The sequence below is a fragment of the Mustelus asterias genome, chromosome 24 (genome assembly GCF_964213995.1).
Source record: "Mustelus asterias chromosome 24, sMusAst1.hap1.1, whole genome shotgun sequence".
NCBI classification, from domain to species: Eukaryota; Metazoa; Chordata; class Chondrichthyes; order Carcharhiniformes; family Triakidae; genus Mustelus; species Mustelus asterias.
Genome location: NC_135824.1, coordinates 33,729,635 through 33,744,915, shown reverse-complemented (window position 1 = coordinate 33,744,915; position 15,281 = coordinate 33,729,635). Strand labels below are relative to the sequence as shown.

At 41.5% G+C, this 15,281-nt stretch overlaps 1 protein-coding gene across 1 annotated transcript in view; it reads right to left on the bottom strand.

Annotated features, from left to right (window-relative positions):
• efl1 (elongation factor like GTPase 1) overlaps nucleotides 1–15,281 on the bottom strand; it is a 338,480-nt gene that overhangs the window by 201,270 nt on the left and 121,929 nt on the right. Inside the window, exon 12 of the mRNA XM_078241003.1 lies at nucleotides 12,174–12,273. Within this exon, the coding sequence (XP_078097129.1) occupies nucleotides 12,174–12,273 (100 nt within the window). The remainder of the gene's footprint in view (nucleotides 1–12,173; nucleotides 12,274–15,281) is intronic.

Here is a 15,281-nt window from a genome sequence, read left to right as displayed (position 1 = left end):
TGCTAAGAATAATTGTACAAGTGTAATTGAGACATATTTCTGCCCATCGTTCGTCGTTTGAAACATTTGTGTCCTTCAATGAAGGTCCATGAACTATTTTTGTTCACCACACACTCACTTAAATATGACCAGAATATTTGCTCCCCTTACTTTTCTAGTTAGTTGTGTGTACATAATTTTTGTTACAATCTGGTCAGGGATCATTAACGTTTAAAGAAGAAATCGAATATCCAGCAATTAGCCAACAGAACGATGCTTCAAGATTTCACATTATTAAACAAAAACAAACTTTATTGTATATCAGAAAGAATTGAGCATAGTAAGTTCTCTTAACTTAACACCACAGCTGATAAAGGTTTATGCTATAAACTCAGTTCTACTTTCAGTTTCTCCAGCAAGAGTTTCCGTATCTTAAACAATTTTTAAGATTCATTCACTTTTCCTGGCACCAACTCAGAAGGTAAAACACCACTCTCCAGAATTCACTCTGAGTTCTCGTCAGTGTTCCAGCTATTCGCCAAGGTACACGATTACACGAGGATCTTTCTATTACATTTTGGCAAAGTAACACTCCATTTTCCTCACTGACCTCGTGACTCTGGATTCCACAGCTCCAGCACAGGCCTCCTTCTGACATCTGCGCATTGCCTTAAAACACTAGAAAACACCCCTGGTTTTCAATAGCCTGCTACTATGGTTTCAAATCCAACTAAGCGGATTAATTTCAGAACTCCAAATGCAACAAGGTTAACCACCTTTATTGAAAATGATTGTAGAATTCTTCCTTTAGTTTCCAGCTAAACAAATCTTCCTGTTCAATTTTGTCTCCCAATTGCAGGCTGTGCCATGGATGACAGATCTAGCATCTACTCTATTTCAGGTGTTGACTGGCTTTATTTCTTGACTTACAAGAAAGGAATCAAAGTTGACCCAGTCCCTTAGCTGATTTAACAAGTCTTGCTTTCTGGTTATATCCGTACTGAATTCAAGTAGCTAAATCAAAACAAAGAACCTCACTAAGCTCCATCCACCTCCATTGAAATTTGACACATGTGACCTGTTCCCAGGTAGAAATGCAAATCAGCTACTTTTTAATTCTAAAGCTTTCTTATTTCAAAAATATACATTTTTTACTGAAATTACTGCAGATGTTATGTCTCCAGTTCATTAGCTAAGACCACCTGATATTTTATGACTCTCATCCCTTTTCTCATACTTTACCCAGCAAACACAAATTACCTGTTGAATTGTAATTATTTTAAGTATGGGTGGTTTGCCAACTTCAAGATGTTTACTAGGACTTGTTTTCCCCACTGAAGTAACATTTGAATGTTCAATTTATAAAACTAAAACTATACCTTTGAAACGTATCGGCCTTTTGGCTAAGATCAAGCCCAAGGTGGGGTGCAATGCCTCATCTTGTCAGCTTGGATCTTGTTTGTGCCCCTTGTGGGGGCCTTGAATTGGATTCATTTTATTTTGAATTTGTTTTTTTGGAGCAAGTAATGAGATGGATTTGGGTTTGCCTGGTCCACTCTGAGCATTGGCTTTGTAAGAATGGAGTAAAAATTTAAAACATATGAATGATGACATGAGGCATTGTTGGTTTCCTAGCTTATACCAGGGGTGGATGTTGGCATTAACAGTTTTTATGAGCCACTAAAGTAATAGCTGCATCCTTCCACAAATCTGACAGATGTTGCTATGTGCCATTGGCATCAACTCCATTAAAAAAAAATTAGTGGATCGTGGAAATTGAATTAGTTAAATACTGATGCCACAGTCTCACAGCAAGGCAATTTCTGATTATGTGGCTATTATGCCTAGACATAACAGTCCATATTGAATTATGTATTTCCTTCCCCATTGGTGAATAAAAATGAAGGAACAGACATGTTAATGGCACAAATCTAATTAGAGAGTCATAAAGGTATACAGTACGGAAAAAGGCCCTTCTGCCTGTCACACCTGTGCCAATCAAAGGCAACCCACTTAACTATTCTAATGCCTTGTATGCCTTGACATCGCGAGTGCACATTTAAATACTTAACTACTATGAGGGTCTCTGCCTTCACCACCCTTTCAGGCTGACTCCCACCACCCTTTGGGTGAAAAGGTTTTTCCTCATATCCCCTCTAAGCCTCTTGTCCCTTACCTTAAAATCTCTGCTCCTCCCCATCATTGATTTCTACACCAAGGAGAAAAGTTTCTTCCTACCTACTCTACCCGCCCCTCATAATTTTATACATCTCAATCCTGTCGTTCCCCCCCCCCCCCCCCCCCGCCTCCCCCAGTCTCCTCTGCTCCAAGGAAAGCAACTTCAGTCTTTCCAATCACTCTTTATAACTGAAACTCTCCAGCCCAAACAACATCCTGATAAATCTACTCTGCACATTTTCCTGTGCTATCACATCTCTCTTGGAACGTTGGTTCCAGAACTGCACACAATACTCCAGTTGTGGCCTAACCAACATTCTATATAGTCCCAGTATAATCTCCTGGCTCTTAAACTCTATGCCTCAGCGAATAAAGGCAAGTACACCACCTGCCTTCTTAACCATTTTATCCACCTGTCCTGCTACCTTAAGGGACCAGTGTAAATGCACACCAAGGTCCCTCTGATTCTCGGTGCTTCCCAGAGTCCTGCCATTCATCAAGTATTCCCTTGCCTGGTTTGTCCTGCCCAAGTGCATCATCTCACACTTACATTGGATCTAATTTATTGCTAGTTTTGTAGTACTCCGGGAAATGCCACTGAACCATAGTTCCCTCCCTCTTTCGTCTTCTTCCAATTAAGTTGGGGAGGCAGTGGCATCGTGGTATTGTCACTGGACTAGCAAACCAGAGAGCTAGGGTAATATTCTGGGGACCATGGTTTGAATCCCACCACGGCAGATGGTGAAATTTGAATTCAATGAAAATCTGGAATAAAAATAAGGTCTAGGGATGACTGTGGCACAATTGCTGATCGTCATAAAAACCCATCTGGTTCACGAATGTTTTTTAGAGAAGGGAATCTGCCACCCTTACCTGGTCTGGCCTACATGTGACTCGAGATTCATAGCAATGTGATTGACTCTTAAATGCCCTCTGAAATGGCCTAACAAGCCACTCAGTTCCATTCATTTCAAGGGCAATTAGGGATGGGCAGTAAATGCCAGCCAGTGATGTCCACATTCTCTGAACAAATTTTTTTTAAAACTTGGGGTCGTTATAATGTTGGTTGGTCACCCTTCTCCATTACCTCATACTGATAGATCTATAGTTCTGTGCCATGAAATAACAAACAATCTTCTACTTTCAATGTATTCTGACATATCATAAACCAGAAAGTTCCTGGAGACTGCAAATGCATTAGACCTCTCAACTTATAGAAAACCATGTTGACATCTTGCTGAGCTACTCATATCTTTCTCCCTGGCATTCGTAAAACCTTCTAGCTGAAATTCAATCCAGTTCACAAAGTATATATTCAAAAGGCAAAGTTACTACAGTACTGAACATAGCAACTGAAATTGAATTTTTAAAAATCAAGATAGAGTATACAGACGATTAAACACTACACTGTAGGGAGTGTGCGCGCGCGCATGCGTGCTTGGGGTTTGGTGGGTGGGTGGGGAGGGCGAAGGGGTAGAACAAAGAGCAAAGAAAGTTGCAGCACAGGAACAGGCCCTTCGGCCCTTCAAGGCTGCACCGACCATGCTGCCCGCCTGAACTAAAACCCTGTACCCTTCCGGGGACTATATCCCTCTATTCCCCATCCTGATGTGGAGATGCCGGCGTTGGCCTGGGGTAGGCACAGAAAGTCGTCTCACAACATCAGGTTAAAGTCCAACAGGTTTATTTGGTAGCACGAGCTTTCGAAGCGCTGCCTCTTCATCAGGTGAGTGCCTGATGACTCACCTGATAAAGGGGCAGCGCTCCGAAAGCTCGTGCTACCAGAAAAACCCGTTGGGCTTTAACCTGATGTTGTGAGACTTCTTACAGTGAATTCCCCATCCTAATCATGTATTTGTCCAGATGCCCCTTAAAAGTCGCTATCGTGTCTGCTTCCACTACCTATCCTGGCTGCGAGTTCCAGGCACCCATCACCCTGTGTAAAAAACTCGCCTCGTACACCTCTTCTAAACCTTGCCCCTCGCACCTTAAACCCATGCCCCCGAGTAATTGAGTCTTCCACCCTGGGAAAAAGCTTCCGACTATCCATTCTGTCCATTCCCCTCATAATCTTGTAGACTTCTATCAGGAAGTGGGTGTTGTAGATTTCTATCACATTGTCTGAGCAGACTGAAGTCGAAAGGTGAAGGCACTCCTCAGCTGTGTTAAGCTCTTACGTATTTCCCATCTCGGAATCAGACCCGGGCCACCAGGCGAACACTCTATGCACACAAGCTAACGCATGGGCAGAGCTTGATTCCCAAGTGATATTTTTAATATTTTCAGAGCAGGGGTGGGAACGCTGGCTTCCTCAGCACAAATTTAAAAAAAACTTGGTTCGGAGCTTGCAATGCAGTTGGCTCAATTTTCTTTCCAACAAAACTCGACCAGCACTATGCTTGCACTCCACATGGCATTATGCTCAGGCAGTCTGAGAGTTTCCCCAAGGGTATCTCATATTGCTGCATTCCAGTCAGTTGGAACCTGACTAGGGAGCCATGCTGCCATTTTCACATCAAAACAGAGAAGTGGAAAAGGTTGCACTTCTGACATAAGACTGGCAATATAGCTGCACCCTTAAAACGTGCATTTGAGTTAATTCATCCCGTAGCTTGGCTCCTGGAATAATTGGTGATATTCTACTTTCGTCTAAGTCGAAGGATAAGTGAAAGCACATTTTTAGCTAGAAATGCTAGATATTAAATTACAGCAATAATGGACAAGGAAAGAAAAACATACAAAAAAGGAACATTTGCAATTACACATGGGAACAAAGCTTTTCTTTATGTATTTAACCATGTTTTAACAAAATATTATGCCGAATTGCAGCTTCACTGAATAGACTTCAAAAAACAGACAAAATAGACGATGTCAATACCAGCTGACATGTTTTCTACAAGAGATTTGGCTGATGTCATAGAATTGCTGATAATTTACATTCAACAAAAATTCTCTGCTGCACAAAATGTTCATGGCAAATGTTTGTGCACCAAATGCTAAGCTGTGACAGGAATTAAATTATCAAATTTCAAGAATCCTTCAAGGGGGGGGGGAAAAAATGCCAAAGCTAATGCTAAACTTTACCGCACAACTGTTTTAAGGTCAGTTGCTTGCTGCTTGGCTAAAGATTTATGAACAAAAGGTATCTACACTTGGATGCAAAAAAGTTACAATAGGTTACTGCTGAATGTTTAATAAGTTCAATGTGACACTTGGCACTGAATCAAGTCCTACAGACTTGCTGCTGAGCACTGCCAAGTATGCTGTTCACTACCATTTGTTTTGACTGTGGTTTCCATTGTCTAACTTTCGCATGATGGATACAATCTGAAACAACAATGTCCTATATTTAGGCAACTCACCATGTTCCAAAACAAGCTTCTCTTTATCTGGGAAAACACAGTAACAGTATGCAGAAATTACTGGGAATGTAAATGTGAGTTTGGGAAAGGTTTAAAGTCTAATTCCTGAAAACCATTTTGTGGACGGCACATTACTTGCAGATTTTTCCTCCAAAACAACTCAATAAAAACTATAGATTTAATTTAGTCTTCATGAGTTTCTAATTTTATTTTCAAGGATTTCAAACTAATGGAGAAACAATTTAAAATATCGTGCCTCGATTTATTTTACAACCTGGCAGATTTTATTCTGGAAAATTAACACAAGGCTGTATATGATTTAAATGACGGGTTGTTAGTTGTCATCAGGGTTGACATGGTTTTAAAACATTATTTGGGTCAAAACAGCTTGTCTGGAACTTTTTCCAAATAGTGCACAATCCAGCAATAAAGTTTAGCACTGGGTTATAAGGGAACTCATTTGCAGTTTCATCAAGTATTCTGACAAAGAACAGCATTCAAGGTCCAAATTAATACAACAAAAAAACTCTGCATGATTGCAACTCAAAGCCGAGTACTGCAGGTGAACGACAAACGTACACGGTTATGTCATCAAGATGCCCTGACCAGAATGGCCTTGGGCACATAATAAGACCCCTCTGTCATAATAATCCATAGTGCCTTAATAAGATCCTTCACACCATGATCTGCACCCCACCCCCCCAACCGCCAGGCAAAACACCTCTCCCTTGACATAGTAACCCCACCTTAAGAAGCATAATAATAGCTTCCAGCCTCATCAACGGCACATTGGCACTGTGGTTAGCAACTGCCACATTCAAACAGTGGGTGGCACAGTGGTTAGCACTGTTGCCTCACAGCGCCAGGGACCCGGGTTTGATTCCTGGCTTGGGTCACTATCTGTGTGGAGCCTGCACATTCTCCCCGTGTCTGTGTGGGTTTCCTCCGGGTGCTCCAGTTTCCCCCCTCAGTCTGAAAGATGCGCTGGTTAGGTGCATTGGCCATGCTAAATTCGCCCTCAGTGTACCCGAACAGGTGCCAAAGTGTGGCAACTTGGGGATTTTCACAGTAACTTCATTGCAGTGTTAATGTAAGCCTACATATAACACTAATAAACTTTAACTTTAAAATACCCCTCAGCAACACTCAACCCCCCCCAACAGATCATGATGACTTTTCCCTTCATGATAACCTCACTCCCCTCACTATAATAACCTTCGTCCTTGTCTACCCCCTGGTAATAATTCCCGGGGTCATAATAACCACCCCCCCGCCCAGGGCTATAACAGCTATCCTATCCCCCCTCAGTATTAAAATTAGAGTTGATTAATTCATTTTCTGATTAATTCCTAAGTTCACGCTGTGTCAGTTGGGCTCAGCGGGAGAGGCGAGAGTGCTACCACTTGTAAGCTCAAGTCCTCTTCTCGACTTGACCACTCACTCTTGGCTGGCATTGCAGTGAAGCATTGAAGGAGTGCTACTTTATCAAAGGTTCCACCTTTTGGTTGAAACATTGTCTGGCTGCCTGTTCAGGTGGATACAAACAATCCCATGATAATATTCCATAGAACCAAAGAACCCCTGCAGTACAGAAGGAGGCCATTTGGCTCATCGGGTCTGCACTGACCACAATCCCACCCAGGCCCTATTCCCATAACCCCACATACTTATGCTGCTAATCCCCCTGACACTAGAGCCAATTCAGCATGGCCAATTCACCTAATCCGCACATTTTAGGACAGTGGGAGGAAACTGGAACACCCGGAGGAAACTCACGCAGGAACGGGGAGAAAGTGCAAACTCCACACAGACAGCGACCCGAGGCCAGAATTGAACCCAGATCCCTGGCGTTGAGAGACAGCAGTGCTAACCACTGTGTGACCGTACCGCCCCTTAAAGAAGGATGGGGTACTTGCCCAGCACTTTGTTCAATATTCCTCTCTCAACCAAAACCAGAAAAACGGATTGTTTAACAATTTATTTAATCATTGGTGGGATTGTGCTGTACACAAATTGGCTGCTATGTTTGCCAGCCTAACTATAGTGGCTGCACTTAAAAAGTAATATATTAGTAATATATTAGTAATATACAAGCAAAATTCTTCCTTTAATTGATCCATCTCGTTAAGAGAATGCTCAGATATTCCAAGTGGAGGGGGAAATCAAAATGAGCAGTATTGGAGATTAACTGCAAGACTACCGCTGACGGTTGCAGATTTGCCACAACTTGCAGATATCTCGCTCCTACTCTTGGGGAGTGGCCAGTTTACCAAGGTCAGAAAAGCGACACAAAACAATTGACTTTTCTTTCTGTTTCCTACAGTTTTTCATCTCTAACACAGAGAAGTCCGAAGATGACCTCTGAGATAACATAATGCCACTGTGTGCAAGATGTCTACCAGCATATTAGACACAATACAGGAGAAGAATCAGAAAGAAATGATTAAAAATAAAGGTATGATTTTGCGACAAAAAGAGAACAATTCCATCAAATCCTTCTTGCGTCAGTTCATTTATGCTTTCTTACCCACTGACAAGAAAATCAAAGGTGTAAAATGTCACTGCATTTTATTAATTAAATCTAACCCATCTAGTACACTGTAAAATGAACAAAGTAAATCCCCATGTTTCAATTTCAGCTAAATTGGATTGTATAAATCCCTCAAATCAAAACCACCAGCTCCATGCACAGAATATATTTTCTTCCTTTTCTGCAGATCAGTATATGGAATTAATTAGTTAAAGGCACAAATACAGTTTACAAACAAATACTTCCTGTGAAAGATTATGCATATTTTATGACTAAAACTACAAACAATCTTTTTCCAGAGAAACATCGATTGGTTGTTGATTGGCAAGGAGATCAAAGTTTACAGGGAAAAGGTGGGCGAATGGGGTTAAAAATCATTTTTTTATTCATTCGTGGGACATGGGCGTCGCTAGACAGCCAACATTTGTTGCCCATCCCTAGTTGCCCCTTGAACTGAATGGCTTGCTGGGCCATTTCAGAGGGCAGTTGAGAGTCAATCACATTGCTGTGGCTCTGGAGTCACATGTAGGCCAGACCAGGTAAGGACGGCAGATTTCCTTCCCTAAAGGACATTAGTGAACCAGATGAGTTTTTTGGACAATCAACAATGGTTTCATGGTCGTCAGTAGATTCTTAATTCCAGATATTTTTATTGAACTCAAATTTCATCATCTGCCGTAGTGGGATTTATTAAGTTTATTTATTAGTGTCACAAGTAAGGCTTACATTAACACTGCAATCAAGTTACTGTGAAAATCCTCGCCACACTCCGGCACCTGTTTGGGTACACTGAGGGAGAATTTAGCATGGCCAATCCACCTAACCAGCACATCGTTTGGACCGTGGGAGGAAATCGGAGCACCCGGAGGAAACCCATGCAGACACGGGGAGAACGTGCAAACTCCACACAGACAGTGACCCAAGCCGGAAATTGATCCCGGGTCCCTGGGCAGTGCTGAGCACTGTGCCGCCCCAGGTCCCTAGAACATTAGCTGAGCTTCTGGATTAATAGTCTAGCGATAACACCACAAGGCCATTGCCTCCTCCACAAATATCAGCGATGTTCGAATGGCGCAGCAGGCTCGATGGCCCGAATGGCCTAATTCTGCTCCTATATCTTACGGTCGTGTACACTGCAAGTTTTAAATTTAGTATTTCTTATTTTTCTCCAAACAGTTGTTTGATCATTGATTTCAGCATTGGTGGGATTCTGCAAGACACAAATTAGTTGCAATGTTTGCCAACACAACAGTGGCTGCACTTCAATAGTGGTAGTGAAGTACCTTGGAACATCTCAAGGACAGGCAAGGTTCTTCCCTTAACCAGTCTATCGCTTTAAGAGAATGTTCAGATACTCCATGTGGAAGGAGTAACCAAAATAAGCAGTCCTGGAGATTAACTGCTAGACTACTGAGGGCTGTAGATCTGCAGCGACATGCAGATACCCAGTTTCATTAAATGTGGTTTTTCCAAGCACACTGCCTTCACCATTAACATTTTTCACTCCATATAATTTAAAGCCAAACATTTTACTGGGGAAATAAATTTATTATTCAATAACTTTTTTTTAAATAACTTGTGAAATTTACTGTTAAAAGCACTTGTGTCTAGAATACAAATGATAGATTATAGTTCCTGGCAGGATCATCTTCATTCTGTATAAAAACATGCTCCAAATAAAATAAGAGACCAGGGATTCTTCTGACTGGTCTCCAAGGAACTCTTGAGATGCATGTAAATGTCACATTTTCACCCGTAGTGATGCATCTTGTGGCAGACACCATATAAGTTAATTCATTTTGACCTGGGTGGCAGCAACTTAGCGACATGATATTGTCCTAAGGCTGGATAATTTAATACTCAGAGGAGACTGCGTGGTAGTAAAGGCCAGAACATGGTGTACAAAGAATACTTTCCTTCAAGGAATGAAGGCGACCATACCAAGATAGATAATCTGTCTTTCTTTCCACAATACCAACACACTAAAGCAATGCATTTTAGGAAAAGGGACATTCCCAGAGTTTACTATCAGTGGCAAGACATGTCAGTCAACACGTTGTACAGTTGTAAAATACAAACTTAATGATGCATTAATGTTATCAAATAGGAGCTCACTAAGATTTGCCCAGGAATGGGTGAGATGATTTTTAATTTTACCCACTGGGCTGCTATCTTCAAGACAGCTGGAATCAAAAACGCATTAAACCATGTTCTATTCAATAATGGCCACAACCTGATAGGAACAATGGGTCTGTTCTGCAGGTTTAATATAATCAGCAATCCAATTGAAACAGTGAGGAAGGGGACAATAATTTCTTTTTACTAATTGTCATCAAGAAAAAGCTTTAGGTATATATTCCAGATGAATTTTAAAGACAAGTGAATAAGGATGCCAAAAATAGTAATGTAATAGTAATACTGACCCAGTTGGCTAGTACAATAAAAGTTTGGCCAAAGTAGTTTTCAGGAAAAGCAGTTGCTATGGTACTTCACATCAGATCAAACAGATATACCATATTCTTGTAACACTATACCAAAATTCTAGTTTGGGCCAATAAGGAGCAGAATTTCCAGATGTTCGGTAATAACCAGGATACTGAGTTAGAGGGCACTCAGCATGGATTCCAAAATGAGATGTCATACTTAGCTAGCCAATCAGCCTTTTTCCAAAAAATGACTTGAACGGCAATGGTTTTGTATTTTGTGAGGGAAAATGAGAGGAAATATGGACTAAACCACACAATTTTAAAAGGGGTAGAGTAACAGGGAGAACTTGGGGTTTTCATTCATAAATCAGGTGACAGCACAAGTTGATATCAGTATATGGAATCCTAGGCTTTCTAAATAGAGGCACAGTGTATAAATAGGGCATAAAAATAAGGAAGTCACTGCGATGTTAGCCTTGAGCTGAACCATTGCTAAGGCTGCCTACTTTCACCTCTGTTACATTGCCCATGTTCTGCCACATGTGCTCAATGGTGGGCACCACAGGCTAACAGAGGGCAGAACATATGGGGCCAGCCAAGAGTGCACTGGAATAGTCAACTCTAGAATAACAAAGGTAAGGATTGAAGGTTTCAGTAGATGAACTGAGGTAGGAACAGAGTTGGCCAATGTAACAGAGGTGAAGATAGGCAGCCTTAGCAATAGTGTGGATTTGTTGTCAGAAACATATCTAGGAGTCAATATGACACTAGGACAATCTTATTTACCCTGATTCAGTTGTCAGGGAGTGGGGGTGGAGTCTGCAACTAGGGAACAGAGTTTGTGGTAGGGAGTAAAGACTCTGACTTTTGTCTGCCCAATACTTAGTTGGAAGGAGATTTCGAGCTGGACAGTGGAGGAGTCGAGAGAGGTGGTAGTGATGTGGAGCTGAGTGCCGTCAGTGTAAGCGTGGAATCTGATGCGATGTTTCAGATGATGTAACTGAGGAGCAGCATGTAGATGGCAAACTGGAGGGGGCTTAGGAGAGATTCTTAGAAGACACCAGGGGCAATGGTGCAGGAATGAGAAAAGAAGCCACTGCAAGTGACACCCTGGCAATGATTAGATAGATAAGAATAGAATCAGGTGTCTGCAAAACTAAGCAGATAGACAACTGTAGAGAGGTGTTGCAGGAAGATGAGGTGTTAACTGTATCAAAGGTTGCAGACAGACTGAGACAGACAAGGGGAGATATAGTTTACCTTTGTGATAGTCACACAGAACTTTATTTGTATCCTTGATAAGGGCCATTTCAGTACAATAGCATGGTGGAAATCTAATTAGAAGGATTCAAACATGGAAGTCTTGGGAATCCAGTGGAACAAGCCTTCTGAAAACAATGATAATGTACTAGTTCACACCCCAATTATCTTTCCACACTTGTCTCCCCCATCTGCCAAAAAATGGGCAGGAAGGCGGCAGAAAGTATAAGCCAACAGGCTTTACAGAGGTTTGGTAATGTGCTTCATTGTTACATTTGGGATCAGTGAAAGCACAATTCATTCAATCTTCATATATTTCTATCAAAGCTTCACATGAAAACTTACCAAAATCATTGACTGGCGCAGTAAGCAAGCAAATAGATAAGGAACAGAAAATGACAACAGCAAAAACCATACAAGACTATTAAGATCTCTCACCTTAATTTATTCTGGGGCAAAGCCTTGGAATCAACAGCAAACATCTTGCAAATAAACACGATGACTGGAGCCGAATCATCACTCTTGCATTCAAGGAAAGCTGGATATATAAAGAGAAGAAAGATAGTTGTTATTGCTTTAATAAATTAAAGGGGTAGCACCTATTGTGCTGGCGAAATCAAAGGCTTGAGGAAGAACATGCAAGTGAAACAGCTCTTCATCCCCATGATACAAGATTTGAAGAATAGGATGTGATTTTCTTCCCTGCAATTGCAAATCTCAGTTTCTGACAAGGCGCTATCAGAAAATTGCTTTATACAATAATTGTGTTACATTTTCTGCTGATTTTTCTCTTTTAAATGACATGTACCAAGATAAAAATCTGCAGTTTTAAAATAGATTTTAATATCTTGCAAATCAGTTCTCACTGGAAGTAGAAGAACAATCTAATTACTGACTTAATCCACAATCCACAAGAGCACAGTTGTCCAAATAAGTGAAATAGAGATAAAACAGAACGTCTGTGTTACATCAAGAACTGTAGCCTATTTTAAAATCACGCATGGAGCAGTCGGACAACTGCTGAACTCAGCAAGGCTGGTTCGCTCATTAAAAACAGACCAGCTCCCTGTACAATATTTGGTCATCCTCCAGTGCACAATCAGACCAAGGGAAAAATGCATAAGGACCTTTCTAAGAAATAATACAGTTCAGGATTGCATTACTCAGTAATGCAAAAGCTACCAATCATTTTTATGTTGTTGAGTTCAAAACTTAGCGGTTCACATAAACAATTTGTCTTGACCTTTGCAGCGGCCTTGACCTCTGATACATTTTTTTTTCAAACTTTAAAGCCTTGGTAAATAGAAACATTGGGGGGAACGAGATAAATCAGCCCAAAGAACCATTTTTACCTGAATACTAAGCCTGGACAATAGAAGAGGGGAACAAAGGGAGACAATTTTTTTAACAATACACTGAGTTGTTGAAAAAGAATGAAGTGTCAAAGATATCATGTTTGGGCCTATTCTATTTCAACTTGAGGTTTTGAAGTTTGAGAAAAAAAAATCTACTGGGGGCGGGTGGCAGCATTCACCTGAACATTTGTATTGTAAAACTAATGTATAATAAAATTGATGTGGGGCCCACCTTACGTGGAGCCCTAAGTAACATGACTTCTCCGATAAACTACTGTAGAGCGAGCGATGCGTGGATGCCAATGAGGGTACAAGTCACTACTGATCCCTTGTTGTACAGAACAAAACCCAAGTCAGGTTAACCCCTCTGCACCTATGCTACCCACCAGGGACATGGAGAGTGTGTTGAAAATGCACCACAATGGCATTGATATTCCCACAACATTGACAATAATCTATTAATAAGATGCTTTACTGCAGAAAAATTTATATCTTTAGTTCATAACAGAAGTTAAAAACAGTCACAAAAAAAAACCAGGAAGAGAAATAGAAGATCCAACTGTCAATAGTGAGGTGCCAGAAAGGGAATTGAGAAAGGGCGAGAGTCAAAGGAATGGAGTGTTTGGGGAAAGAGGAGAATTTGAAGTGTGAGATGGTTACAGCAGGGGTTCCCAAACTGGGGTCTGCCGGCCCCTAGGGGTTTGTAAAGAATCTCCAGGGGTCCGCAAAGCTGGCGGCCACCACGTGACTGGCAAACAGCGATTCAAACACAGAAAAGAATTAGAGAAATTAGAGGGGCGGCACGGGTGACACAGTAGTTAGCACTGCTGCCTCACAGCACCAGGGACCTGGGTTCAATTCCCGGCTTGGGTCACTGTCTGTGTGGAGTTTGCACATTCTTCCCGTGTCTGCATGTGTTTCCTCCGGGTGCTCCGGTTCCCTCCCACAGTCCAAAGATGCGCGGGTTAGGTGGATTGGCCATGCTAAATTGACCCTTAGTGTCAGGGGGACTAGCTAGGGTAAATGCATGGGGTTACGGAGATAGGGCCTGGGTGGGACTGTGGTCAGTGCAGACTCGATGGGCCGAATGACCTCCTTCTGCAGTGTAGGATTCTATGAAAGCAAATGGACCAATCAGAGCAATGCCTCTTGGAGCACTGGATGCTGATAGGCTGATTTAGTAAAATGTTCAAAGTGACTTTCAAACCACTTTTGTTTCAATAAATGTACTTTCCCATGAAAGTCTAAGGTGTGTTTTTTGGTTCAATCACTGTTAATGGATCTCCTCAGTTCCAAACGATAATCAGAACCAGTGGGATTAATTTATGGGCATTAACGAGGTGCCAGAAAGTTGTTTAATTTTGAATTATAAACATTTTGCAAAAATCTAAAATCTTTATTTCACAAAAACTTCAGTGAAAATCAGGGGATGAAGAGGAGTAACAGAATTTCTTATTCAGCATTTTTCTTTCGAAAGGTGGTTACAATCTACATTTTTAATGTAAACAGAAAGAAAAAGGAATGATATGTCATGCCAGACACATTTTAATGCAGTACAAACTGATTCCCCTCTCCCTGCCAATTTTCTCCATTATGTTTTCTCCTTTTCTCAGCCCTTCTGATGGCAGTGACCCTTTCCTGAGTTATGGTTTCTACTGAGGCCTTCTGTGACTTGTCAAATTGGCCATTATGCATCTGTGAACCTTGTCAGGCATGAGTAAGCTCAGCCCGATCTCTTCCTTACATTACACACCGTTTCCAAATATTTTCAACTGGGATCACTATTGACAGTTTGCAAACCCAGAGTTGATTCCCAGCCCCTGAACCTAATATAGTACCCCTAGTGGGCAAACAGCTAACAATACGAAGACTAAGAGACTGAACCAGAGAACATCTCCAGTTACATGCTCTATTGAACAATGAGGAGCTTTAAGAAACTTTTTTAAAAACTATGTTTATGGGATGTGGGCATCAGTGACTAGGCCACCATTTAGTACTCATCACTAATGAGTGGTGGTGAGCTGCCTCCTTGAACCGCTGCAGTCCATCTAGCGCAGTTACACTCACAGTGCTGTTAGGAAGGGAGTTGCAGGATTTTGACCCAGCGACAGTGGAGAAATGGCGATATAGTTCCACGGTCAGGATGGCTTGGAGGGTAACTTGCAAGTGGTGGTGCTCCCAAGCATTTGTT